The sequence below is a fragment of the Hippocampus guttulatus genome, chromosome 9, assembly GCF_054856545.1.
Source record: "Hippocampus guttulatus isolate MCC_2025c chromosome 9, RoL_Hgut_1.0, whole genome shotgun sequence".
Taxonomy (NCBI): Eukaryota; Metazoa; Chordata; class Actinopteri; order Syngnathiformes; family Syngnathidae; genus Hippocampus; species Hippocampus guttulatus.
In genome coordinates, this window is record NC_141269.1 from 3,864,453 (window position 1) to 3,889,158 (window position 24,706).

Genomic DNA, 24,706 nt, shown 5'->3' on the forward strand with positions numbered 1-24,706 from the left:
ATGCACAAACTACTTTTTAAAAATCTGCTGCTACATAAGTTCATCTAATTTACCACAGTGCACCATTTTATTTAAAAAAAAAAGATCTTTATTTGAGAAAGAATACATCTAGATTGCAGGGAGATAAAGAAGGAACATTGGAATGTGGTACAACCAATAGGCATAAATACAATTTCCAACAAGTATGAGTAAAAAAAATTAAATAAAATAAAACCAGCACTGCTGCAGTGTTTCAGTAAACGACAACAAGGCAGAAGACTTGCTAGAACCTAAATAATACAGTCTATTAGGAACTTCGACACAGTGAGCAAACGCACATAAACGGCTGTTGTAGTTGTGGTTGCGGCTTGGTTAGCGATGACGCGCTGTACATATGAATGAGAGGTTGCCCTCACAACTTCAACTTTTTCCGACGTCCGCGACCATCCGAGGTTCCTTCTGGCTTCCGTTTCTGGGCCTAAATGGGAGGAGGAGAAGTGATTCAGCTTTTTGCCCCCCACCAAAACAAGGACAGTTTGGCATTACTGAGCATTTCAGCAGTGGAATGGAACCAGAACTAATAAAGCATGGTAGAAAATTCACATTTCTTTTCGGGAAAAAGCTCAGCAGGCACACATATAAAACAAGCTGTTACCCAGCTTGTTTTATAATTCCCCTTATCCCAGTTTGGAAAAATCCGAAATGTAAGATTCACCAAACTCCTCTCTGAGCTCATCAGTACGGCGTTTATATTATTCGGTCTATGCAGAAGATAAAGAGTATATGACTGTTTTAATGTCCGTCTACATATTGCCACTGAACCATTTGGGTTGAAACACTTGCTTAAAGGGTTAATCAGATTCTACTCAGTGTTAGCATTAAGCTAGCAGAGCAGTTATTTCGGCACGTTTGGGGGTTGCAACTCTCCGTTTTATGTTGAGTTGATAAAAGTTGATATTCGGAAATGTTTGAAAATTCTGACCCTGAAGGCCGTTTTACACTTAGCAACATGTGATTTCAGTCGCCATGTATTGCGTCGCTCCACTTACTGAGCTCGTCTTTGGCCCCCTCTTCTTCTTCTCTGCCTTCTCCCGCTCCTCCAGCTCCATGTTCTCCCTCTCAATGAGCGTGATGAGCGTGTTGCATCGTCTCTGCAGCTCCTGCAGCCGCACACAATCGCATATCTCAACATCGGCGGCGGCGGCAGAGCGAGCGCGGGGGACGAAGGGAAATGTCGGCTCACCATGGCGGTCCTGGACTTGAGGAACCAGTCGAAGCGGAACTGCGGCGAGTTGCGGATGCACTGACGCAGCTCGTCGTACACGCTCTCCTTGTCGAAGCCCAGCTTGTGCAGCATGCAGATGAGGAAGCGGTCCTCCTCCTCCGTATAGTTCTTGCCTTTGTTGGTGCCGTAGGAGATGCGCAGCTGGTGGAAGGGCGCCTTGTAGCGGCCGATCTGGAAACGGGAGAGGACGACGGGTGAAGATACAGGTGGTGATGCTCAACCGGTCATGAGCTGCATTCACAACTGACTGGATGCACAGCATAACGATACAACAATAACACTGCTGGACCCCCAAAAATGACCAATGTTGGGGTTATTTTTATGAGTGTGTATCGCTCCAATGCCTATCTCAATACATGGGGTGCGATTTTAAGGAGTGCTGGATTTTAAAGCGAAACTATGAGATTCGGTTTGACTCGGTGGAATTGCGATTTGATTCAATGGGGTACAGCTCAGTTTGAGAGGGTATTTTCCTCCCAATATTTTCCAGCAAAATATATTGAGTACAGAAGAAACAGGTATCATGTGAAGTTTAAATAAATGTGACCGTTTCTTGGTAAATCACAGTATGTCTTCACTGGTGAGCTATTTTTAGAACCCACCCATGTGTTCCTCATGATTTGACATGAGAAGGAGGGGGGGAAGTTAATTGGAGGCAATGAACTTCAAAGAAGCGCAACTATGTAAGCAGTCAATCATATTGTGCCTTGCTTTGCCGTGCCCACAAAAAAGGGATGATTACCCACGGTGACAGACAGTAAAAGTGGTTATTGAAACGTTATTGACGTTTTGAAACCACAGAAAACCCGTCAAACCGGCAATTGTTGTCATCCATTTTTTTTCAACAGCAGTTTTACAGCTCCAATTACATTCTGATAAGAGTCATATATGTGATTGTGTTTAGAAATGTGTGTGTGTGTGTATGTATGCGCCACATGCATGGATCAGCATACGAAGAAGGGCTGCCTCCATGAGTGAAATTGCAATTCCTTTTATCGAGTGCTCATTTTTTTGGCAGTCTGGGCTTTGCTTCCCCAAGTACAAGCCGCTTGTGTCATTCATTTTGGTAGCCCTGTCTCCGGTTGTCATACTTTCATACTACTCAAAAGAGGCTCATTTCAGCAAGACAAAATAAAGCCCGACAAATGTGCTGTAATTCTTGAGGCTTAGGGTACAAAAGCATGCCATATAGGTGTTAAATTCCAAAAACAACAACAAAAATAAAACTCAGACGCGATTTGAATTGTGAAAGACATTCAGGGTCCGATGAGGTGATTCTGCTTGCTACTACCTACCTTGGAGTCCAGGGCCTTTTTAATGCTGATCCTCCTCTGGATCCTGGCCTCACCTCGCTCGATCTGAGCCATGATCTTCTCGATGTCCTGCAGCTCGTTGCAGCGCTCCCAGAACACAGCTGGGGAACGCAGCGCACAACAACGTCACACACGAGGACGAGCAACGAGAACAACTTGGGAGTGGAAGTGGACATTACCGGAATACTCCATGACTTCCTCCGGCGTTTTACCCTCCACCTCCCTGGCGATGTTCTCGATGTCGTCGCGTCCCCACTTCTCGTTGGCTTTGATGAACTGGTTGAAGTCGCGCTTGTTCCAAATGGTGAATCCCTGCTCAAGAGGAGGGGGAACAAAAACTTCAGGGGGGTTTTGAATAACTGGCACATCAGGAAGACTTCACCGTGTCGCCGTTAAGTAGAAAAGGCACAGCTGTGTAATGGGGGAATTAGGTCAGCAAAAAGTTCTTTGTCAAAGGCACTTCAGCCATATGGAGAACAAAGATGACCGCGGTAGTATCAGAAGATGGACATTGACACAAAATGACATCATCAGCAGTGCAAGGAGAGGTGAGAGTCAAACTTCACGACTCTGTTCCGTCACTTTTGTTTAGTTTCTCCTTTAGAGTCCATGAAGTTGACATCGACTAGCGAAAAGAAAGACGGCTTTAAGGGGTTACCGGTGTGTTGGGTGAGTACTCGGGTACCTGCTGCAGAAGATTCTCCTTCTCCTCCAGCTCCTCCTCCGTCAAGGCTTCGGCCTCGTCAATCTTGGCTTGCTCCTCCTTCTGAACCTGAGCAGAGTTGGGCATTTCCGGATTGCGTGGCACCTAAATGGACACGCTTGCGTTATTGAAAAATAATAATAATTTTAAAAAATCACAGGTTTGTGTGGCAAGTAAGATGAGTTACCTTGTAGCCAATTGTCTTTCGGTAGAAGAGGATTTCCTTTTCAAGGAGCTCAAAGAGACGTGGGGGAAAGAACTGGAAGTCTTGGACATTGGGCTGCTTGGGCGGACGGGGAGCCTGAAGGGTGGAGTGGAAGCAAATTGAAACATTGCTTACTGTAGTTCTAGAACCTTTATGTCATCGGGTGTAGGAGTGATGAAAAGGTGCTTCCTTTCAAACAGAAAACATTTGGTTAAAAAAAAAATAACTCAAAAAGGGACAGAGTTACTTGGGCCACGCTGACCTCGCTTTTTAACTCAGTGTTTCGGATAAAATCCGGGCTGTTTTCAAATAAATAGCTCACAAAGCAACCTGCAAAATTGGGTTGTTTGTTTTTTTTTGTTGAACCAATATTTGGGTTTGTTTTGCCCAACTATTTGTAGAGTGCAGCAGTTTGAAAGTAATTCGATATTGGTCTTACTTTTGGTGCTTTGGGCTCGCTGACTCGGAGGGCTTCTCTGAAGTAGGCGTCGACGGCGTAATTGGCCTTCCTCTCTCTCTTGGGAGGCTCGATCCAGTTGGTGATGACCTGATGGAGTAAGGGCAGAAGGAGGCGGAGATGAAGCATCGAGTTTTTACATCGTGAAAAGGAAATGTTTTGGCGGTTTTTCTGCACCTTTTTCTTCTCTCTGTAGTCTTCCCCCTCAAATGTGTACACGCTGCTGTTCTCCGTGTCCATGGTGAAGTTCCTCAACGAGCTCTCGCCGAGGGAGGACAGCTTCTCCTTCATCTCCATCGTCTGGTGGCCGGGTGATCAAACATCAACCAAAACGTGCGCGGGCAGCATTGCGTGGCGGCGCTTGTGCGAGGACTCACCTTCCTCTCGCCCCTCTCCAGGATGGCGTCGATGTCATCGTCTGTGATCTCGCTCTCCTTGGAGGCAAAGACGTGCGTGGCGCCGTGCCGGATGATCGAGAGCATCTCGTCTTTGCCCAGCTTGTTGGCGCTCGGATCCACAAGTCGCCCTGTTGTGATGAAGAAACAGCCATGATGACTGGATGGAATTTAAGACTTGTTAATTCCATTTGAAATTAAATTTAAGACCCACTTCACAACATTCCAAAGTTGCCCATGTTGTGCAAAGTTGCTTGAGCCCATAAATGAGTCCATCTTCTCTTATGAGTCCCAACTAAAAACGCGTGTGTGACGTTTGAGTCATTCTGTAAATAATCTTAAAGAATTGTAATTTATTCACAATGATAAAATCCTGCTGTTTATGCATGGACATTTTTTGAGACTTTTGAAAGCTCGATGTAAGACATTTCAATGCTAATTTAAGACCTTGTTTTCAGATTTTTGAATAAATGCAATTTAAGAGATTTTGAGATTCTTCAGGCACCCTGGCGGATGATGCAAAAACTACTTCCTGGATTCATCCATAATCTCCCTCCCTTGTTTCTTTCTGACTTTCGGGTTGAGTGAACGCTGGCGCGTTTTGGCTGCCGCTGCTCAACCCGTATTGTTTTGTGTTATTTGTTATTGTAAAGTGTCCTTGGGTGTCTTGAAAGGCGCTTATAAATAAAATCTATTATTATTATTGTTATTATAATCGAAAAAAAAAATAGAACTTTAATAAATTAAATTTTCATTTTAAAATTCATCATATTTGGATATGTACACACATTTTATTGGAGTGTCGCATGCTGATGTCGCGTTATTACGTTCAATTGTGCTACTTTAAATCACAGTTAATTTTGCCGTCAGTTATAATGTATATACCATCATTTCCACATACGGATACCTCCTCACTTGTTCATTTCTAACCAGCCCCCACTGACGTAAGAAAAAAAATTGTGTCGTGCCTTGCTGGATGACGATGGAATCCAGGCGCAGCTTCATCTCAGCCCTCTCCACAATTCGCTCTTCCACCGTGTTCTCCGTGATGAAACGGAAGACGCGCACCTGCTTCAGCTGCCCGATCCTATGAGCTCGATCCTGCGTTGCGGGACAAGAGACTGACGACCAACGCCGCTTCTAGTTGACGTTGAAATAAGCTCAGGGAGCACTCACCATAGCCTGGAGGTCCACTTGAGGGTTCCAGTCCGAGTCGTAGAGGATGACGACGTCCGCGGTCGCCAGGTTAATACCGAGGCCACCGGCTCTGGTGCTCAGCATGAAGATGAACTTGCTGCTGTTGGGCTCGTTGTAGGCGTTGATGGAGATCTAAAAACGTGCACCCCCCTTTTATTTTAAAGGTCACGGCGTCTCAAAACTGCAAACAGTGCAGTGCACAAACGGCGTACCTGTCTCTCCTCGTGCGGCGTCTGACCGTCCAGACGACAGTAGCCGTAGTTCCTCCACATGCAGTAGTCCTCCAAGATGTCCAGCACCCTGGTCATCTGGCTGAAGATGAGCACACGTGAGCCTGGAGGAGAAACAGTAAATCTTCTGTCAATCACTTTTTTTTTTCACAGCTGCAACTGTGATAGCTCCGTTTTGTTCCAGGCCCAGTTGGACTGTCCAGGGACACCTCCGACTTACCCTGCTCTTTCATCTTGGGCAGAAGCTTGTCCAGCACCACCATCTTGCCGCTGTTGACCACCAGGTGGAGGTCGGTGGTGTAAGGGGGGCCGGGCTCGGCGCCGTCGAACAAGTACGGGTGGTTGCAGCACTTGCGCAGCTGCATGAGCACGTTGAGCAGGCGCATTTTGTCCATCTTGCCGGCAGAGTTCAGGATGTCGATGTCCTTCATCAGAATTTTGGTGTACCTTATGGAAACATTGGTCAGTGATTTTTTTTAAGACCACCGTAATTTAAAATGAGTTGTGTTTTGTGTAAATAGGAAGTCAACCCAAAAATTGTCATCACAATATGTTCTATGCAATAAAATCCACCCGTTTTGGTCCATCTCACGGGGCGGCCATTTTGCCACTTGCTGTCGACGGTAAATGACATCACAGTTGCTTAGGGCTCATAGTACATTTTATTGTAAAGAACATTTTTGGGTCGACTGCCCCTTTAAAAACAAACAAACAATAACATCTACCTCAAGGGTACTTACCATTCTCGCTGCATTTTACTGAGTCCCACATACATCTTGATCTCCTTCTTGGGCAGCAGCGTTTTCTCCACATCAGCTTTTATGCGACGAAGCAGGAACGGGCGGAGCACCTACTTGCAAGAATACAAGAAAAATATTGAGAATATGGTTAAAAAATAAGCAAATACTATTTAGATAAATGTCTCTCTCTCTATATATATATATATACACACACACACACACACACACTTTATTTATTTATTTTTACAAATTTGCAACATACCGTATGAAGACGCTCCACCAGTTTCTGATCGCCTAAGCAATTGTTGGTGTCAAACCAAGAGTCAAAGTCCTTAAAGATCCAGATGCGACAAATTAGGTATTGTTGTAAGTATGATTAAAAGAACTGGGATTAAATCGCACACCTCTGATGAATTGAAGACATCGGGGAGCAGGAAGTTGAGCAGGGCCCACAGCTCGTGCAGATTGTTCTGGAGTGGCGTGCCGGTCAGCAGCAGGCGATTGGTGGTCTTGAATTCTCGCACAATCTCTGACAACTGTGAGAAAAATTGCCTTAGTATTTGGGGATCCTTTTCGTCACAGAAAGTGGGTAGATTTGGGGAATGCGTACCTTGGACTTCTCGTTCTTGATTCTGTGGGCTTCATCGATGACCAGGTAGCGCCAGTTGAATTTCTTGAACACTGCCTTTTCGATGATGAGCATCTCGTACGAGGTCACGCACACGTCCCATTCGCCTGGCAGCAACACGTCGCGGATGAGAGCCGTCTGCAAAACGGATGGAAGAGGTTTGGACCTTTTGCATGAGTTTCAAAGATTTTTTTTTGTTATTGCACAAGAGAAACAACATTATTGTAGGATTTTTTTACAGGACAAAAGTGGTTATTTTCTGGGTGAGGGGCATTATGAGGAAGTTGCAGAATTACCAGAATAATGACACAAAACAAAATATGTCATTTTACATGAACAAAGGATTGTACTAACATTCAGAATAGAATGTGGGAAAAAATTCTCATTTTTATGAGATTAACATTGTGATTTTACAACAAAAAGTTTACTCTCATGTAGACAGGTAAGATCTGAAACCCGAGCCCAACCCGACCCAAATTTCGGCCTAAAATATCAATCATTGGTTTGGGTCAGGCCGGGCTTCTCTCTCGCTGACTTTTTTAAAATAAATATATAACAACGCACTGTGATGTTGCTACCCAAACGTCACAGTGCACTGAGGCGTTTCGAGGCCGTGAATAGTTTTGGCCACGAGAGACCGTGGTTCGCAAAAAAACAGAAGTCGCCTCATCACAACACGTACTGTACTAAACTCTTGCATAACAATTCAAAGACCTCCTTCATGTCTCTGTCTATTATCCACCCGTCATTGTTCTTCTTTGTCTCACTGCTTCTCTCGCGCTAGATTCTTAAGGACGTATTGCTGCTGTGGTGCATGGCCCAATTTTCAACCCGTCAAAATGACGGACGGCCTTAAGTTTTTCCCGTGAACTCTTAAAAAACTCAGTCAATGATGGGAAATTGTTGGTTAATGTACCCTCTGCAGAAATAGATATATAAAAGATGTAAATGTTTATACAGTCTTGTTTAGCTTTGATTTCGTTACAAAAGACAGGCATTAATTTGTTATCATAAATCACCCCTCCTACTCCCGAGTCCTCACAAATGAAATGTGAAATTTTGGGTTTGCTTCGGGCCTGCAAATCAAGTTAATTGGTCGGACTTTAATACCCGCGGGCCGGGCTGGATTTTTTTTGGCCTGATCTTACCTCTACTCTCATGAAATTTGGTCATTTCCCCCTGAATCATTTCAAAACAAGAATGGTAAAACGGTGACATGACCGACCCTCTCATTTCTGTCTCCAATGAGGCAGACCGCTCGCAGTGATGGCACCCAGCGCTTGAACTCGTTCATCCAGTTGTACAGGGTGGACTTGGGCACCAGCACCATGTGCGGTCCGGGGATGTTCCTGTAGTGCTTCATGTAGCCCAGCAAGGAAATTGTCTGGAGGGTCTTTCCCAAACCCTGATGGGACAGCAATCCGTTTCGATTCAGTCCCGCCTCACGATGAAATTATACATTTGTGAGAACGCACTTACCATTTCATCGGCGAGGATGCCGTTGATTCCGTTTTCGTACAGAGAGATAAGCCAGTTCAGACCGCGGACCTGATAGTCTCTCATCTTTCCTGTTTTGACGTCTGCATGGGAAAGCAAACTCTGCATAGAAATACCTACACAACTTTCTTCCTTTCTGTCGATCGAGAGGTGAGCACTTACACGATGGCGAGTCGTCGAAGCGGGTGCAGACGTTTGTGGTCTTGGTACTCTCACTCAACAGCTCCTCGTCTTCCTCTTGCTCGGTGCGGCGATGACGATTGCTGAGAGAAAACGCGCGAGGAAGCAGAACTACAATTTATTGCGTCGTCAGGGTAACACGGCAACGAATACAAGCATCCCTGTACTGGCTGCTTAGTACAATATGGCTAAAGCTACAATTCGGGAATGGTGCCTAGTGATGGCTGATGGCTAATGGCACATGCAATCGGAGAGCGGATGGCGGAGTGATTGCAGAGCGCTAAAACCCAAAAACCTGCGCATTTTGCCCACTGAATCTACATGCTTCACTATTTCTTCTGCATGTCGGCCTACTTATAAAATCATAAACATTGTTAAATCTTGTTTTAAAACATAGTGCAGCACAGTTAATATGGGATTTATAATTACCACAGCTTGACCAACTTCCACTACTTTCTGCAGGGGAAATAAATGTTTTCAGAATGTGATCAAATCAGACCATATTATTGGATACTCACTCTCCAGCAGACAACAAATTCTGCTTCTCGTCTTTCTTGATGCGAGGACGCCCGGGCTTCATCTTTAGCGGGGACGTGGGAGTCTTCTGTGCGGCGGGCTGAATGAAGTGAGCAAACAGCTCGGTTTGCTTCAACAGGTAGTCGAATCTGTTGGTACGGTCCGTTTTCTACACGGGCACAAAGAAGACCGGGTTATTCCCTAAATAACGTCAGACAGGTTTTATCGCTGAATTGAAACCAAAAGTCCTCACCACTTTCTCTTCATAACCTGGAGCAGATTCTTTGGTTTTGGTGGAGGACGAAGAGGACGCATCTTGTCCATCAGGTCCTGCATCGGAGGACGACTCTTTGCCGGCATCCGAGTCAGACTTTTCCTATGTAAAAACAAAACACAATAGCACACAAATGTGTGTAGGAATTGCTATGCCAGAGAGACCAACGGACGAATGCACCTTGTATGCCTGAGTAACAAGGCCGTTTTAATCAGTTTGTTCATTACTTCGCGTAAGGTGCAAGTTCCTAACCACATTCTATGACATTTAGAAATACTGGATGTAAGCATTTGTTTAAATGGTGAGTAGACTTTGGTCCAAGGACTATCGACTAAGTGTATGAAAATAAAACATGTATTGAAAAAATATTGGGGAAAAAATCATCATCAATCATCCACATATTTCAGGCTGGGATTCCAACCCATGACGCAAAGGTATAAACCAGTACATTCGGGGTGAGCGCTCTGCCCACAACTACACGAGCTAGCAGACTGTGTACAGAATTTGTACTTGCTGTTCTTGCGCGTTTCACGGCCAAAAAAACGCTCGATGGCAATGTTACCGGCATAATAACCACTGCGATAAATTAAAAAGACATTTTGATGACACAAACTTGTTCATGACAAATTATGTACTTCAAATTCTCTAACAAAGCACACTGGAACCATTTAAAAACATCCCCTCGTGTGGTTATGTTAATTTAAAAGTAAATTAAAACGTCCGAGGCACTGCAGCACTGGTATCACATCAAGTTCTATCTTTGGAGAGAAACAAAGGCGAGCTTCGGTTATCTGTTAGCTAGCCAGAATGTGCTAATATGAAAATAAATTATCTTCTAAAATTGAGAAAAATGCAAAACACTACGACGATCTATTTGGCCGTGCCTGTCGCAACGTCCTACATTTAGGGAACAACAATGGCTTCGGCAGCGAGGCGCTAGCAAGTTCAGCTACCGTGGGTTAGCCACGAGCTAACTGGCGCTAACGGTTAATGAAGTCCAAGTCGGGCGTGGGAAGCGTTCAAGTCAATGAGGAACGATCCCAATCATGTGTATCGATACAATGGATGACAACACCACACTGAAAGGGGAGACAATGTCCCAATTCCAACAATCTTACCTCAGCTCCCCCGGCTTCTTCAATTTCGGTCTGCTCTTCCCGCTCCGGTTCCACGCAGCTTAATATTTCCGACATGTTTTACGGCTATTTCCTCTTCGGCTAGTGGTAATTAGCCTCTGTTAGTGTATCCTGTGTAAAATGGATCTGTGTGTTTTGGGGGACAACTTTTTCGCCGTTGTCCGATACAGTTCGACTCTATGGAATGAAAGAGACACACCGGTCGGTGCTAGCGGGATTGTGTTGCTCCTCCCGAAAACCCGCGTTCTCAAAAGCGTGAGTTTGCCGTGCAATCGCGAGAGTTGGCTGTACGGTCCCGTAGACAATCGGAAACATTGGCACTATGTTTAAAAAAAAAAAAATTAAGTACAATTTTGACCCATAAAGTCTACTGCCGTGGAATGAAATCAATATATAAATAAAAATCATCTTATAAGTGAAAAGTTCAATGTCACGTAAACAGTCAGTACCACTAACAAAATATGTTACAGTATCTTAAAATGGAAAAAAAATAGTAAACAGTGTCAAGAAAAGAAAACGTAATGCTATCTTAACACTTGGATTGAAGTGAAGTTTGAGCCTCATTATTACAATGTTAAAAGTTTAAGTCGCTCATGGAACGCGCGATGACCTTCCCACACCCATTGAATGCATCACGGAAACTGAAACTAAAAGTTGTTGGCTTTTTAAATTGATTTGTTCGACTTAAAACAATGCGAAACCTAGCATGCGAAACCACAATGTATATATTTTCAAAATTTTCTTTTAATATTTAGAAAAATATATCAACATTTAAAGCTGCTTTTTTGCAGTTGCCATTCAAGTTAAAATGCACGATATTCAACACGACTCATTTCGCGTGAAATAATGATGAAGGATTTTTTTTTTTTTACCAGAGTTTGAATCAACATATCTTTAAAATGGGGACATGTTTTATTGCACTATAGATTTTTGGTCCAGAAATGTTATATTGATTCAATACTTGTAGGTTTAGTTAGTTCCAAATTTTAACATTTTAATCGTATTCCTTAACCGAAGATTAACTTGAATGCGTCCGGAAAATTGAAACTAATATGTCAATGTTAACATACGATTCAAATGTAAAAATGCAAAACTGTACCAGACTTTTTGTTGGTAATTCAAGTATAATCTTTAATTCATCAGACAAATATTTGTTTTCGGTGCCGCAGTGTAGACCGGTTCGCGTGTCCGCCTCAGTGCAGAGGTCTGGGGTTCAATTCTGGCCCCGGTCGTCCTGTGTGGGGTTTGCATTTTTTCCCTGTGCCTGTGTGGGGTTTCTCTGGGTACTCTGGTTTCGTACCACATTCCAAAAATATGCCGGTGAGGTTGCTTGAGTGATCTAAATTGTCCCAATGTGTGATTGTGAGCACGAATGGTTGTCTTTATATGCGTGCCCTGCGATTGGCTGGCAACCAGTTCAGGGTGTACTCTGCCTGATCCCCGAAAGCAGCTGGGATAGGCTCCAGCACGCCCGCGACCCTCATGAGGATAAATTATCATATATGGATGGTATTATTTTTATTTTAAAATACAGGCAATGCCAAGACCACCAAAATCGACGCTCAGTTTGGGGGTCCTTTCTGCTTTTCAGGCGTTCGAGAAATGACGTAGTAGTTGTTAATCAGCTGATTCCGGTTGAACGATTTGACCAACAATTCAACACAATTTACCTGTGACACGGGAATTAACACCAAAAGGGAGTGTACCGTCTTCAAGCCAGACACTATTGACATGCTCCATTTGGGTATGGACGTATTTATTCAGATCACGTGTTCCCCTATCTTCCCATTCAGCGCGTATTAGCATTTATGCTAAGTCTCTGGCTACCGTCACACAGCTAACGTCAGGCCCTTCAAGTTGCTTTATTCGACTCGGCGCTCGTGAGGAAAACATGTAACTTCATTTACATTTAAAACACTTACTAGCGGAGCAGTCAAATGTGTCTCCGGTGGCGGTTCATTGTCGGATGTATTTCGACTTGTTTTTTAAGCGGTGGCTTTGCTATTATAAGCATTACGACTACCGACAAGGCGCTCATGACGTATGGGCTACAGTAGTGATGAAAAAGGTGGAAAACAAGTGGGATAAATACGCTTTCATGAACTATATATTGTGTTTGTGGCGGTGTGGCGCTTTTAAGTAGTGTTGTTTGTTTTCGGTTGTCATGCCAAATTGAAGCGTCAACGCCATTAACATCGCACGAGAACTAATAAAAGGGGTAAAACAAAGCTGTAATAGAACACAGTACAATACAAAGCCGCGCAGTGGTTCTCAGAACCTTTTTTTACACCAAGTACCATCTCGAAAAATGTATCACTATATAATAAACAACATTCAAAAACGTAGTCGGCCTAAATGTTTATTAAAAAAAACATTACTACGTTTGGATCGTTACATTATGACCTAAGTCCTCTAACATTTTGACATTTGACTTGCAAAGCTGCAACGTTTGTTTTGTTACCGCTCTAAAAATGGCATTTTATTGTAATAACATTGCAACTTTTCACGTTCATTTCAATGGTTACTCATTCAAAGTTTGTTTCTGTTCTGTATGCAGAGAGACCTAAGTTATTGTTGTTAAGCTGCAGTTGTCCGATGCTACATGACCAGTGAGGCGTCCCGCTCACTTGTCTCCCACAGGCTGCCATCATGGACAAAATTTTGGAGGGCCTGATCAGCTCTGCTCACACGCTTCCGGTGAAGAAGGCCATTGTGAAAAAGGTGGTGGAGGCGGCCGAAAAGGAGGTGGCGGCAGAGGAGTGCCAGGCCTTGTTTGCTGTCACCACTCGTCTCGTCTTGCTGGGCGAGGATGCCTTCCAGAAGCAGGTGGGCAATGGCAGCAAGCTAGTTATAGTACTTAAGTAGATTATTTTTTTTTTGGTATGTAAAATAGATTTTTAAGGTATCTGTAATTTCCTCAAATATGTATTCTCCTGATGACTTTTTGCTTGCACTCACTACATTACTACATTTGAAAACATACCTCTACATGCTACTTTGGCCATGTCAAAATAGGCTTCATTTAGTCAATTTAGCCCTTGTCTAATAGAAAAAAAGTGCTTTGTCGCCATCTTGTGGCATCGATAGACAATCACAAACCTTTTTGGGTGGGTGTCAGTTTCTCACAGTTTTTCAGAATTTGCGGCACAGCTCAGTCCTTATCCCTCCTGACAAGTATTTCAGTACAGAGTGTGTCATCTTTCTCCCTCCACAGGTGGGCTTCCAGGTTTTGGAGGCATACGCCCGCTACCACCGCTCGCAGTTTGAGGCCTTCTTCAGCAAGGACTTTGTACTGGGCCTGCTGCAGCAGGGCTATGAGCAGCTAGATCACCAAGACCCAGCCGTGGTGGACTACATCCACTGCGGCCTACGGCTGCTCATCAGCTGCCCCGCCGTGCTGGATCTGTTTACCGTGGTCCAGGTGGAGGTGCTCAGGATGGTGTGTGAGCGGCCCGGGCCGGCTGCGTGCGCCCGACTCGCCGCCCTGCTGTCCGACTTTGTGCAGTGCGTGCCCAGGGACAAGGGCGGCGTCCTGTTCTGCCAGCAGTTGGTGAGGACCATTGGCTACTTCCACTGCTTGGCCAGCCAGGAGCAAGAGCTGGGTGAGTACGTGACTCAGGTCACCAAGGTCAGCACGTTGCTGCAGAACATCTGGAAGGCCGAGCCGGCCACGCTGCTGCCTTCCCTGCAGGAAGTCTTTGCCATCATCTCTTCTACGGGTGAGACCTTGTTTTGTTCACATTTGTTTCAACATCGACAATTCAAAGACAAAATGTGATTGAGCAATTTTTAATTTAGCAATTTTGAAACAAATTTACCCCATTGGGATGAAGTGTGTTTGGAAACAAATTGCTTGAAAAATGTTTTTTTTTTTTTGCAATTTGTTAATGCAATGGTTTGCATTTGCAACATTACAAAAATTCTCGTAACATTCAGACATTTCCATAACTTTTTATTTTTCCTCTTAACACAATAAACAATACAATACAATACAATACATGCTGATTTATATAGCGCTTTCACAACAGCGGCAGCTGTAACAAAGCGCTTAATAAAACAGTTAACATAAAGTAAAATAATAAACACAACACATAACATAAAACACGGACAGTCGTGCAGTCCTAACCACTTTTCCGTCACACGCTTTGTTGTTTGAAGCAAACATGATGTCCTTTTTCTTGTGACCATATAACTTATCCTTGTGCAGTTGTCTTTTTACTCATCACATCATGACTTTATTTTTGGAACATTCCAATTTATTGTCCACAGTTACAATATATTGTGCTTCTGCAGACCCGTCCTTTGAGCCGTCCATCGCCCTGGCCAGTCTGGTGCAGTACATCCCGGTCCAGATGATCACAGTGCTTATTAAGAGTCTCACCACGGACCAAAATGTAAAAGATGCAAACATGACCAAGGCGCTCTGCAGGTCTGTGGAAGTACCACAAACACAACATGGTGCTTTTGGAAGGAGGCCACACCCACTCGACCTGTGTCCTTAGGATGATCGACTGGCTCTCTTGGCCTCTGGCGCAGCACGTGGACACCTGGGTCATTGCTCTGCTTAAAGGACTGGCGGCCGTTCAGAAGTTCACCATCCTCATTGATGTCACTCTGCTGAAAATTGAACTGGTTGGTCCTGAAACGTGCTCATGTTATGTTTTAATGTCATTTAATGAAGACCATGCCATTGTGGCTGGTAAGACATGTCAGTCGCGCCACCCTCATTGACATTATTCAGAATATAAAAGTTACTCAAATCAAAACAAAGGCTATTGAAAGTGCATGTTCCCATTAAACATCACATAAGATTCCTACGCAACGCTCCCTTTAGCCATGTTTTTTGTTCACTCATTTATTTCACACAAGTTTCTCGGATTAGTAATAGACTCAAAACTATGTTGGAAGCCACATATCGATAACGTAAAAAGAAAAATAGCCAAAACCGTAGGGATCCTCTACAAAACCAAGGAAGTGCTAAATAAGAGATCTTTGTACACATTATACACTTCATTATTATTACCATATATGACCTACTGTGTGGAAATATGGGGAAATGCCTGCAAAACAAACACACTCCCTATTCTCAACCTACAAAAAAAGCAATTCAAATTATTAATAGATCAAAATATACGGAACCCACAAATCCACTATTTATCAAATTAAATACGATGACATTTTATGACCTGGTTGACTTTAAAATCGCCCAATTAATGTACAAAGCACACAATAACCTGCTCTGCCAAAACATTCAGAAGTTTTTCGAAATTCGAGAAAGCAGCTATGATTTAAGAGGTACCAACTTATTCAAAAAACTCAAAACAAGAACAAACATCAAGCAAAGAAGTGTATCTATCAAAGGTGTTAATCTGTGGAATAATCTCGAAACGGACCTGAAAATGAGTAAATCGCTTGCTGAGTTCAAAAACAAATTCAAAAAAATAGTACAAACAACCTACATCAATCAGAGTTAAAATGATAAATTCAAAACATTAAATATAATGATAAATCAGAACTAAGTTGATAAATAGAGAAAGGTATATAAATATCCATTATGAATACAAGAGAAAATTGACACAAGAGTGTCAGGGTGTGGAGGTATATAATCCCGATACAAACCAAAAGTTGTAAAAATATCACGGTTAAGGGTAAAGTATGAGCCTTAATGGAGACTTCTTTCTTCTTACTTTTTTCTTTTCTGATTGATATAAAAATGATTTATTAGATACAATCACATAACGGGGTAGGACTAGATAAGTTTTTTACTTCTTCCTACTCCCTTGAACATAACTGTGTTGAATGAAGATTGATTTCTTTCTTTTTACTTTTTTTATCTATCTTATTTTCTGTCAAATTATTACTGTATATATGTTTTATGTTCAATAAACAAACAAACAAACAAACACCCCATGTCCCCCCCCCCCCCCCCCCACCCGCAGGTGTTCAATCGTTTGTGGTATCCCATTGTGCGACAGGGGGCGCTCGCCGTCCTCTCCCACATGCTCCTCAGTTTTCAGCACTCTCCCGAGGCCTTCCATCTGGTCAGGAATAGTCGCCCCGGAAAAAAAAAAGGACTATTGGCATTCCTGCTGTGTCCAATAACCCCGTGCTCCTCATATGTTGCAGGTTATTCCGCACACGGTGCATCTGGTGCAGTCTTTGCAGGCCGACGGCCTCCCCACCAGTAAAGCCTTCCTGCTGCAATTTACCGAGCTCATACACTGCATGATGTATCAGTATTCTGGATTCCCAGATCTCTATGACCACATTTTGGAAGCCATAAAGGTAAACGAGCCCTGGAATGAGGTTGTTCATAACGAGTTCAGCTCAATGAGAATCACAATAATTGATTCCACATTTAAAAAAAAAAAAGAAATGTTGGTGCTTTGTGCCTTTCTATGGTGTCATTAAAAAAAGTTTATTGTGCAATTCATCTTCCTGTTATGCTAAGGTTAAATCGACTTTTTAGAAACATTTAATATGTCATTAAAAAATACATTCACCCGCACAATATCAACACTACCCACGGGGTGAATCGACCTAGGTATATGATTGAACGTGACATGACTTTGTGGGTTGAATTTACATCTCATCCCTCCAGGATCTGCCGAAACCGAGTGAGGAGAAGATCAAGCTGGTGCTTAATCAAAGTGCCTGGACGTCCCAGTCAAACTCTTTCGCCTCCGGTCCGCTGAGGCAAGCTGGGAAGTCTGAGACGGGCAAGACGGGCCTGGTCAACCTGGGAAACACCTGTTACATGAACAGCATCCTGCAGACTCTCTTTATGGCCACAGAGTAAATAACCTTAAGCTGTTATAGTAAACCGTACAGCCACTTTGTCATACTGATGTTTACATTTTGGTTTTGTGGTGAAGTGGTTCTGTATAATTTAAATGCAGACTACAGCTTTCGTGACCAGGACAACTACAGGGCTACTCAGTGTTGGCAGACTTAGCCAATTTGTTTACTGTAATTATCCACCGAAGAAAAAAAAAGGAGAGACTAGCAACCTTTTGTGGTGTTATTGAAGAATAGCGACTCACTCTTTTGTCCCCTACTTTCAGAAATGTTGACTTCCTATTTGGTGAGTGGGCAGGCAATCCAGGAACCAATTTGAATATAAACAAGGGGTCCTACCGATCATTAAAAACATCTTTTAAAGGGTATTGAAATCATGAATCTAAAAAGAAAGGCCTTAATTAGCATTAAAATGCCTGAAATCACTCTTTCAAAAGTCTTAAAAAATACTTAAGATGTAAGAACCCACAACCATAAAAATACAAAAAAAATGCCATATGTTTCTTTTAAATATTGGTTTCAAGCAAAACTGAACTTGTCTTTCTTTAGTTTCAGACGACACGTGTTGTCGCTGCGCCTGAACGGTTCCAGCACCCTGATGAAGAAACTGCAGATGCTCTTCGCATTCCTTGCGCACACTCAGGTTTGCCGTTTGCATGCGGAAGACTGGAATGTCAGTGGCAGCCTGAAATTGTGGTGAAATGTCTATGGCTCCCCCGTAGAGGGCGGCCTACGCTCCGAAGAACTTCTTGGAGGTGTCCCGCCCACCGTGGTTCAATGCGGGGTCTCAGCAGGACTGCTCGGAATACCTCCGCTTTCTCCTCGACAGGTACGATAGATAAATAATCGCTAATTGATGAAACGTAAAGGCCGTCAAGCGCCATTGAGAGAAAAAGGGAGCCAAATTAAGATCACTTAAATTCAGGTTAGGCGGCCCGGTAGTCCAGTGGTTAGCACGCCGACTTCACAGTGCAGAGGTACCGGGTTCAATTCCAGCTCCGGCCTCCCTGTGTGGAGTTTGCATGTTCTCCCCGGGCCTGCGTGGGTTTTCTCCGGGTACTCCGGTTTCCTCCCACATTCTAAAGACATGCTTGTCAGGCTGATTGAACACTCCAAATTGTCCCTAGGTGTGAGTGTGGGCGTGCATGGTTGTTTGTCTCTGTGTGCCCTGCGATTGGCTGGCAACCAATTCAGGGTGTCCCCCGCCTACTGCCCGAAGATGGCTGGGATAGGCTCCAGCACCCCCCCGCGACCCTAGTGAGGATGAAGCGGTTCGTAAGATGAATGAATGAATAAATTCAGGTTAAGCATTAGCTTGAGCTTGTAGTTTGAGTGCACTTCACCGGTTCCTAATTTTTTTGTGACAAAACAGTCTGCTCACAAGAATTGTTCCTGCATGTATTTCTCACAGGCTTCTCCCAAATATTACATGACATTGTTGTTGTTTTCTTAAATACCAAGGTTACACGAAGAGGAGAAAATTATTCAGGTATTGGAATCGGCCAAGCCAAGTGTTCCCACCGACGCCGTCAACTCAAACGGCAAAGATGCGAGCACTGTGACATCCTTCGAAGAAGGCGAAGCGTCCTCTCCAAAAGTGGACGACGACGACAGACGGACCCTCATAGAGAGGACTTTCGGTGGAAAGCTCGTGACGGGCATCCGATGCACGCACTGCGACTGCGTCTCCGAGAAGGAGGAACCCTTCACGGACCTTTCGCTGGCTTTCTGCCCATCGCGGGATGCCTCCAAGTCCGACGAGTCCAAAGCAAGTTGGCCTCTTTAACACAAATTGGCAAGTTAGCCAATTTTATTTTTTTTCTTTTCCTTTCAGACAAAAATCTTGCCAAGTGAGCAATTTTAGCTTTTTTTCATGCAGAGATGCTGCCAAATTACTGCAAAGTAGCCAGAGTTCCAACATTTTTCACAGAGATACCCAGCCAAATGACTGTTAATTAACAATTTCGCTTCTTGACTACAAATGGCCCATTTTGCCTCACACATGTAGATCCAGTCAAATTACATTTTCACAAAGCTCCAGACAAATTAGGAATAGAGCACCTTTCACCCAAACATCCATCACGAGTTATTTTCAAATGTGTAATTCCGGCTGTTTCAGGTAGAGATGAGCCACATTACAAGCACATTAACAATTTTCGACAAATCCTCAATCTTGCATCTTTCATGCAGAGAGCCAGCCAAATGACTAAATGAGTAAATTATCCTCTTTATACCGCAAATTAACAATAAACACTAAGCCCTATTTCTTACATAGATTCGGCTAAATTACCTTAAATTAGCAACTTTGCCACACTACTGAAAATTAGTCGATAAGTCTCTTTCACACAAAGACCGACCTAAAATGAAACCAATTAGCGTCGTTCACGCAGATTAATAATTTATCGCACTTCATTCAAAAACTAAATTGGTGTACACTTCTATAAATGAGCCTCTTTCCGACACCAAGATGAGTAACTGTACAGCAAATTAGATCATTTACATCTTTTACACAGAGAACCAATTGGTTGCCAATTACCATAAAGTACCAGCTTCGGCTGTTTCACACAGAGACTCATCTTAATGACAACAAACTCGCAATTTTGCCTTTGTCAAACAGACCCATTTAAACGACAGAAAATTGGTAATTTTCCTTCTTTTTCACAGGGACCTATTCGGATGACCCGCAATTTAGCCACTTTCACCCAAAACCATATATTTAGCCAATTTAACCTGTTTCAACCAGCGACTCAGCTAAATCACAACCAGTTAGCAATGATCCTCTTTCACACAAAATTCCAATTGAATTATCACTCAATCCTCTTTTCCACACATAAGCAATTTTGTCTCCTGTCTCCCCAAGTCTGCCGAGTCCAAAGTTTGCCAGGGTTCCGTCAACGGTGGCAGCGAGACTCTCATGCCGGGGACCAACGACCAAACCAGCCACGCCCACGCCGTACCAGAGAGCAACGAGCCTCCTCTCTCCGTGCCCGACCTGGTGGACTACTTCCTGGCTCCGGAGATCCTGGACCAGGAGAACGCCTACTTCTGCGGCAAGTGTTGCAGCCTGAGGAGGGCCGAGCGGACCCTCAAGGTGATGTCGGCCCCCGAGTACCTCATCCTCACACTACTGCGCTTCGCATACGACGCCAAGTGCCACGTGCGCCGCAAGATCTTGGACAACGTCACCATCCCGCCTCACCTGCGCCTTCCCGTGCACCGCCCTTCGATGCCCTCGCCGCCTCCGCCACCTGCCTCCTTGCCACCCCCAGTGGACTCCTCGGAGAGCAGCGAGAACCTGGCCAAGAAACTCAAACCCTCCCGTCGAGATGAGGAAGTACAGTCTGTGCGTTACGCCCTCAGCTCCGTCGTGATGCATTCGGGCGTATCGTCCGAGAGTGGACATTACTACTCCTACGGCTGCGACAGCGCAGCACAAGGGGACGCCACCTGTTCTAAGGAAGACTTGAATCAAGGGGAACAAGTCCGGGAGGGTCCGAGTGGTCAGGTGGGCGGTGCCGTGCCCCCCAGCGACTGGCTGCTGTTCAATGACAGCAGGGTGACGTTTGCCTCCTTCCAGTCGGTGCAGAACATCACCAGCCGCTTCCCCAAGGACACTGCCTATGTGCTCATGTACAGGAAACAGGAAGCGGTGGGGCAGGACGCTATTAAGGGGCCGGCGGCCAGCGGAACGAGACAGAGTGCCGAACCGCCGCTGCAGAAAGAACTGCTGGATGCCATTATCAAGGACAATAAGCTGTATCTACAGGTGAAACTCATTTAAATCACTTAACACGGAAATTCAAACAAGAACATTAAGTTAAGCCTCTGTCACCGAGAGATCATGTCATGTTTATACAAATGAGCCTTTTGGGAGGATGGGGCATTTTTCCATCGGTGCCTTTTTCAAAGTTCACACAGGGGTAGCAATATCCTTCTTTTGCTTTGGTTTTGTATACAAGACACAGGCGAACACACGCACACAATTTTACATCTTGTGCTGCTTCTGTGCTTTGTTAAATGATGTCGTCTTCTCAAATTTACACGAACGTCGATTGAGCTGCTCAAGGGGAGCACACGGGCTGCGGAACTTTGCACTTGTTCACATTTGACACATGCGCTCTAGCGTCGGCGTTATACAACAAACGTCCTCGACAAATCATTAAGATCAATACCGGATAAAACGATTTGTTTCACCTTCGCCTCAAGTCAAATCCCCCAAGAATCCAGGCAGCAATTTCATGAGCCACTGAACCGTCCCTTGATCAAACGTCCACTAGAGGGAGCTGTGAGTACGCTGTCACCGCCTTTTACATTTTTTGTTTTGGTTTTGTTTCTCTCCACACAGGAACAAGAGCTGAATGCTAGGACTCAGGCTCTTCAGGCCCCGTCGTCTTCCTGCTCCTTCAGGCCCAACGGCTCGGATGACAACAACCCGCCAGGGAGTTGCGGGCCGTCTGGAGGAGGAGGAGGAGGGGGAGGAGGTGGCTTTAACACAATTAGTAGACTGGTCTTCTAAAGCTAAATAAAAAGCACACAATGCTACATACGGAAAAGGGGTGGGGGAACCTTTTTGCTGACCTCAGAGGGCCATGGTAAATTCAGGGGGGAAAAAAAGAATTCAACGTCAATTTACAGATGCCGCTTCTACCATGATGTGTTTCTAAATCCTGTTTTAAAAAAAAAAGATTTAGTCAATTAACAGATGCCGCTTCTACCATGACGTGTTTCTAAATCCTCTTTAAAAAAAAAAAAGATTTAGGAATGTAACCTTTTTCACACAGAGAACCACCCAAATGATAGCAAATGAACAATTTCACACAGAGTTCCAGTTAAATCAGGAATTTAGCCTCTCAGGCACATAGCCAACCAAACAATTTCGCCTCCTTAACGTAGAACACGTGTCAAACAAAAGGCCCGGGGGCCAGATCTGGCCCACCACATCATTTTATGTGGCCCGCAAAAGCAAATGAAACAAACACTTCCATGATGCTTGCTAAAATCTCTACAAAAATTCTCACATTTAATAAATTAGAGACATATTGTAAGCGTTTTCTTGTGACCAAACCCCTCATTACAGTAACTGAAACAATAGTTGAATAAACCGTTATTGACTTTTTTTATATGGTTTCAGTCATAACGGCCCTCCAAGGGAAACAGCAACTACAATGTGGCCCACAACAAAAATGAGTTTGACAGCCGTGAAGATTGTGTACCGCAAATTAGCCTCTTTCATCCAACGATCCAGCAAAATGACTGCAAATGTGTGATTTATCATTGAAGCCTCTTTCATAAAGAAATATAAGTAAATTAGGAATTTAGATTCTCCCGTGCATAAATTCAACCGAATTAGCAAGTTAGCCTCTGTCACACAGAGATCATATAAATTATGTATCAAATATGTATTATCAGTCTACGATGTATGATTTCTCTTTGTGATGCCGTGTCGCTGAATGGCCGCTCCACGCTCACACTCACACCTAGGGACAATTTAGAGTGTTCAATCAGCCTGTCACACATGTTTTTGGAATGTGAGAGGAAACCAGAGTACCTGGAGAAAACATACGCACCCGGTACCTCTGCACCGTGAGGTCGACGCGCCAACCACTGGAGCACCGGGCCACCCACTAAACTATATGTGTTGTTAAAACAACCAAATGATGTTACCTTAAGAATAGCCCATTAGCTTAATGCTAATAGTCCCACGCTAACTATTAGCATAAATAGTCACAGTTTTACAACCCTTTAAACTATGAATATTTGAACACTAATCGCGTGGAGCAACACATTTAGACAGATGATATATAATGATACTCACAGGCATGTATTCTTTATCCTCGATGTAAAATGACTAATCTTAGAGAAATTTACGAGTTGTTGTAGAAGACCCGGGCTATTCTCTGTGTCACCACAAGGAGCTGCACACTTGATTTGATGTCAGGATTAAGTCATGATGCACAAATTGTTTAATTCTTTCCATTCTATTTAAATATTATTACTCTGTTTTTATCTAGTAGAATATTACAGGGTGTTAAGTTTTTCTTATTAAAAATTAGCATTTATGGTGTGGGGGGTGTGGGGCAGTAGATTATCGGGATTTCCACTCAATTTCAATTGGGAAAAACGATTTGAGATGAGCATGGCCATGGAACGGATTAAAGTCTTATCTCAAGGCATCGATGTATCACTCTGAGATGGTTGCCTACCCCTGGCAAGAAGCACTGAAAAACTCCCTTAGGACTGAAAATGTGCTCACTATTTTTAATTTATTGACATTTTTTGTTGGTGAGATTTTTTTTCAATTAAGATTATAACGAAAATAATTTGTTTTAATTATCTGGTGCAAACAGCATATAGCACCGAACAATGCATTATGATACAGATAGCAGACCCTCCAAAGTGGAACCATCATCAACTCCGAAGTCACACGAGACTTCCGCAAATCACACAAAACATTATTTGGAGTTCTAAAAGTTTGCTTTTTTTTTTTTTTTTTTTTTTTGAGGGGTGAAAGTGATGGTAACCATAGAGCAGGAAGTGGAATCTACTATGCCGTAGCAATGTGTCCAATTTTCTAGTTTAATGTAAACAAGTGCACTTTTTTGTTTGTTTGTGATTTAGCTTTAAATGTTGATGAAGGCTACCCATGATAGCAAAGGGGGCAAAGGTTATAATAATTGTCGAGAAAGAACTGGCACCTGAGCTGACGCAAAATGGCGTCTTAACTGCTCAGTGCAAAATGAACAATACAATTTAATATCAATTCCATACACATATTGCTTTTCATGGAGCAGATCCTAACCTATTAGCTATGTTCCACTTTGGAGGTTCCACTTCTCATTTGCATGCATGTTGATCTGTGGTGTGTTTTATTTTTCAGAATGTATTGAGATATTGGGCATTTGATAACTTTAATATCAAATATATGCAATAAATCAGTTTGTCTTAAAATGGCACTCTCGGTGATGAATGGAAAACGACTGATAAAATGTCATCTTTATTGAAGCCACTCTTGTTCCAAAGATGGATAACGATGGATTCACGTCAGATGAGTCTTATGGTTTTAATGCTACAATTTAGCAGTCTGGCCTTGTCATTGGAGGGAGAAAAACAAGTGTAAACTTCCTTTACAGGTCCCATGTCTGCTCTACAATACTGAGCTAGCAGAATAGACAG

General features: G+C 43.6%; 2 protein-coding genes across 3 annotated transcripts; one reads left to right on the top strand and one right to left on the bottom strand.

The window, feature by feature from the left end:
- Positions 1-65: 65 nt before the first annotated feature.
- On the bottom strand, positions 66-10,972 carry smarca5 (SNF2 related chromatin remodeling ATPase 5). Of its 2 annotated transcripts, XM_086120708.1 has the most exons (24): positions 10,718-10,972; positions 9,579-9,701; positions 9,328-9,494; positions 8,792-8,892; positions 8,612-8,712; positions 8,358-8,537; positions 7,115-7,270; positions 6,909-7,040; positions 6,767-6,835; positions 6,505-6,614; positions 5,985-6,211; positions 5,747-5,868; positions 5,514-5,666; positions 5,306-5,438; positions 4,320-4,468; positions 4,120-4,242; positions 3,925-4,032; positions 3,468-3,581; positions 3,263-3,385; positions 2,757-2,889; positions 2,560-2,678; positions 1,223-1,435; positions 1,029-1,139; positions 66-457 (listed from the first exon to the last, which is right to left on the bottom strand). In XM_086120708.1, the coding sequence occupies exons 1-24, from the start codon at positions 10,790-10,792 to the stop codon at positions 392-394; spliced, it is 3,108 nt and encodes a 1,035-aa protein (XP_085976834.1). In that variant the 5' UTR covers positions 10,793-10,972; the 3' UTR covers positions 66-391. The 2 variants fall into 2 exon arrangements, with proteins under 2 accessions (XP_085976834.1, XP_085976833.1); XM_086120707.1 differs by having other exon boundaries at positions 3,925-4,242.
- A 1,369-nt stretch (positions 10,973-12,341) lies between these two features.
- Positions 12,342-24,519, top strand: usp38 (ubiquitin specific peptidase 38). Its single transcript, XM_086120489.1, has 13 exons — positions 12,342-12,479; positions 13,376-13,561; positions 13,950-14,454; positions 15,029-15,164; positions 15,238-15,367; positions 16,675-16,776; positions 16,862-17,020; positions 17,337-17,530; positions 18,083-18,176; positions 18,256-18,362; positions 18,995-19,301; positions 20,394-21,299; positions 21,879-24,519. The coding sequence occupies exons 2-13, from the start codon at positions 13,385-13,387 to the stop codon at positions 22,047-22,049; spliced, it is 2,988 nt and encodes a 995-aa protein (XP_085976615.1). The 5' UTR covers positions 12,342-12,479; positions 13,376-13,384; the 3' UTR covers positions 22,050-24,519.
- Positions 24,520-24,706: the final 187 nt, after the last annotated feature.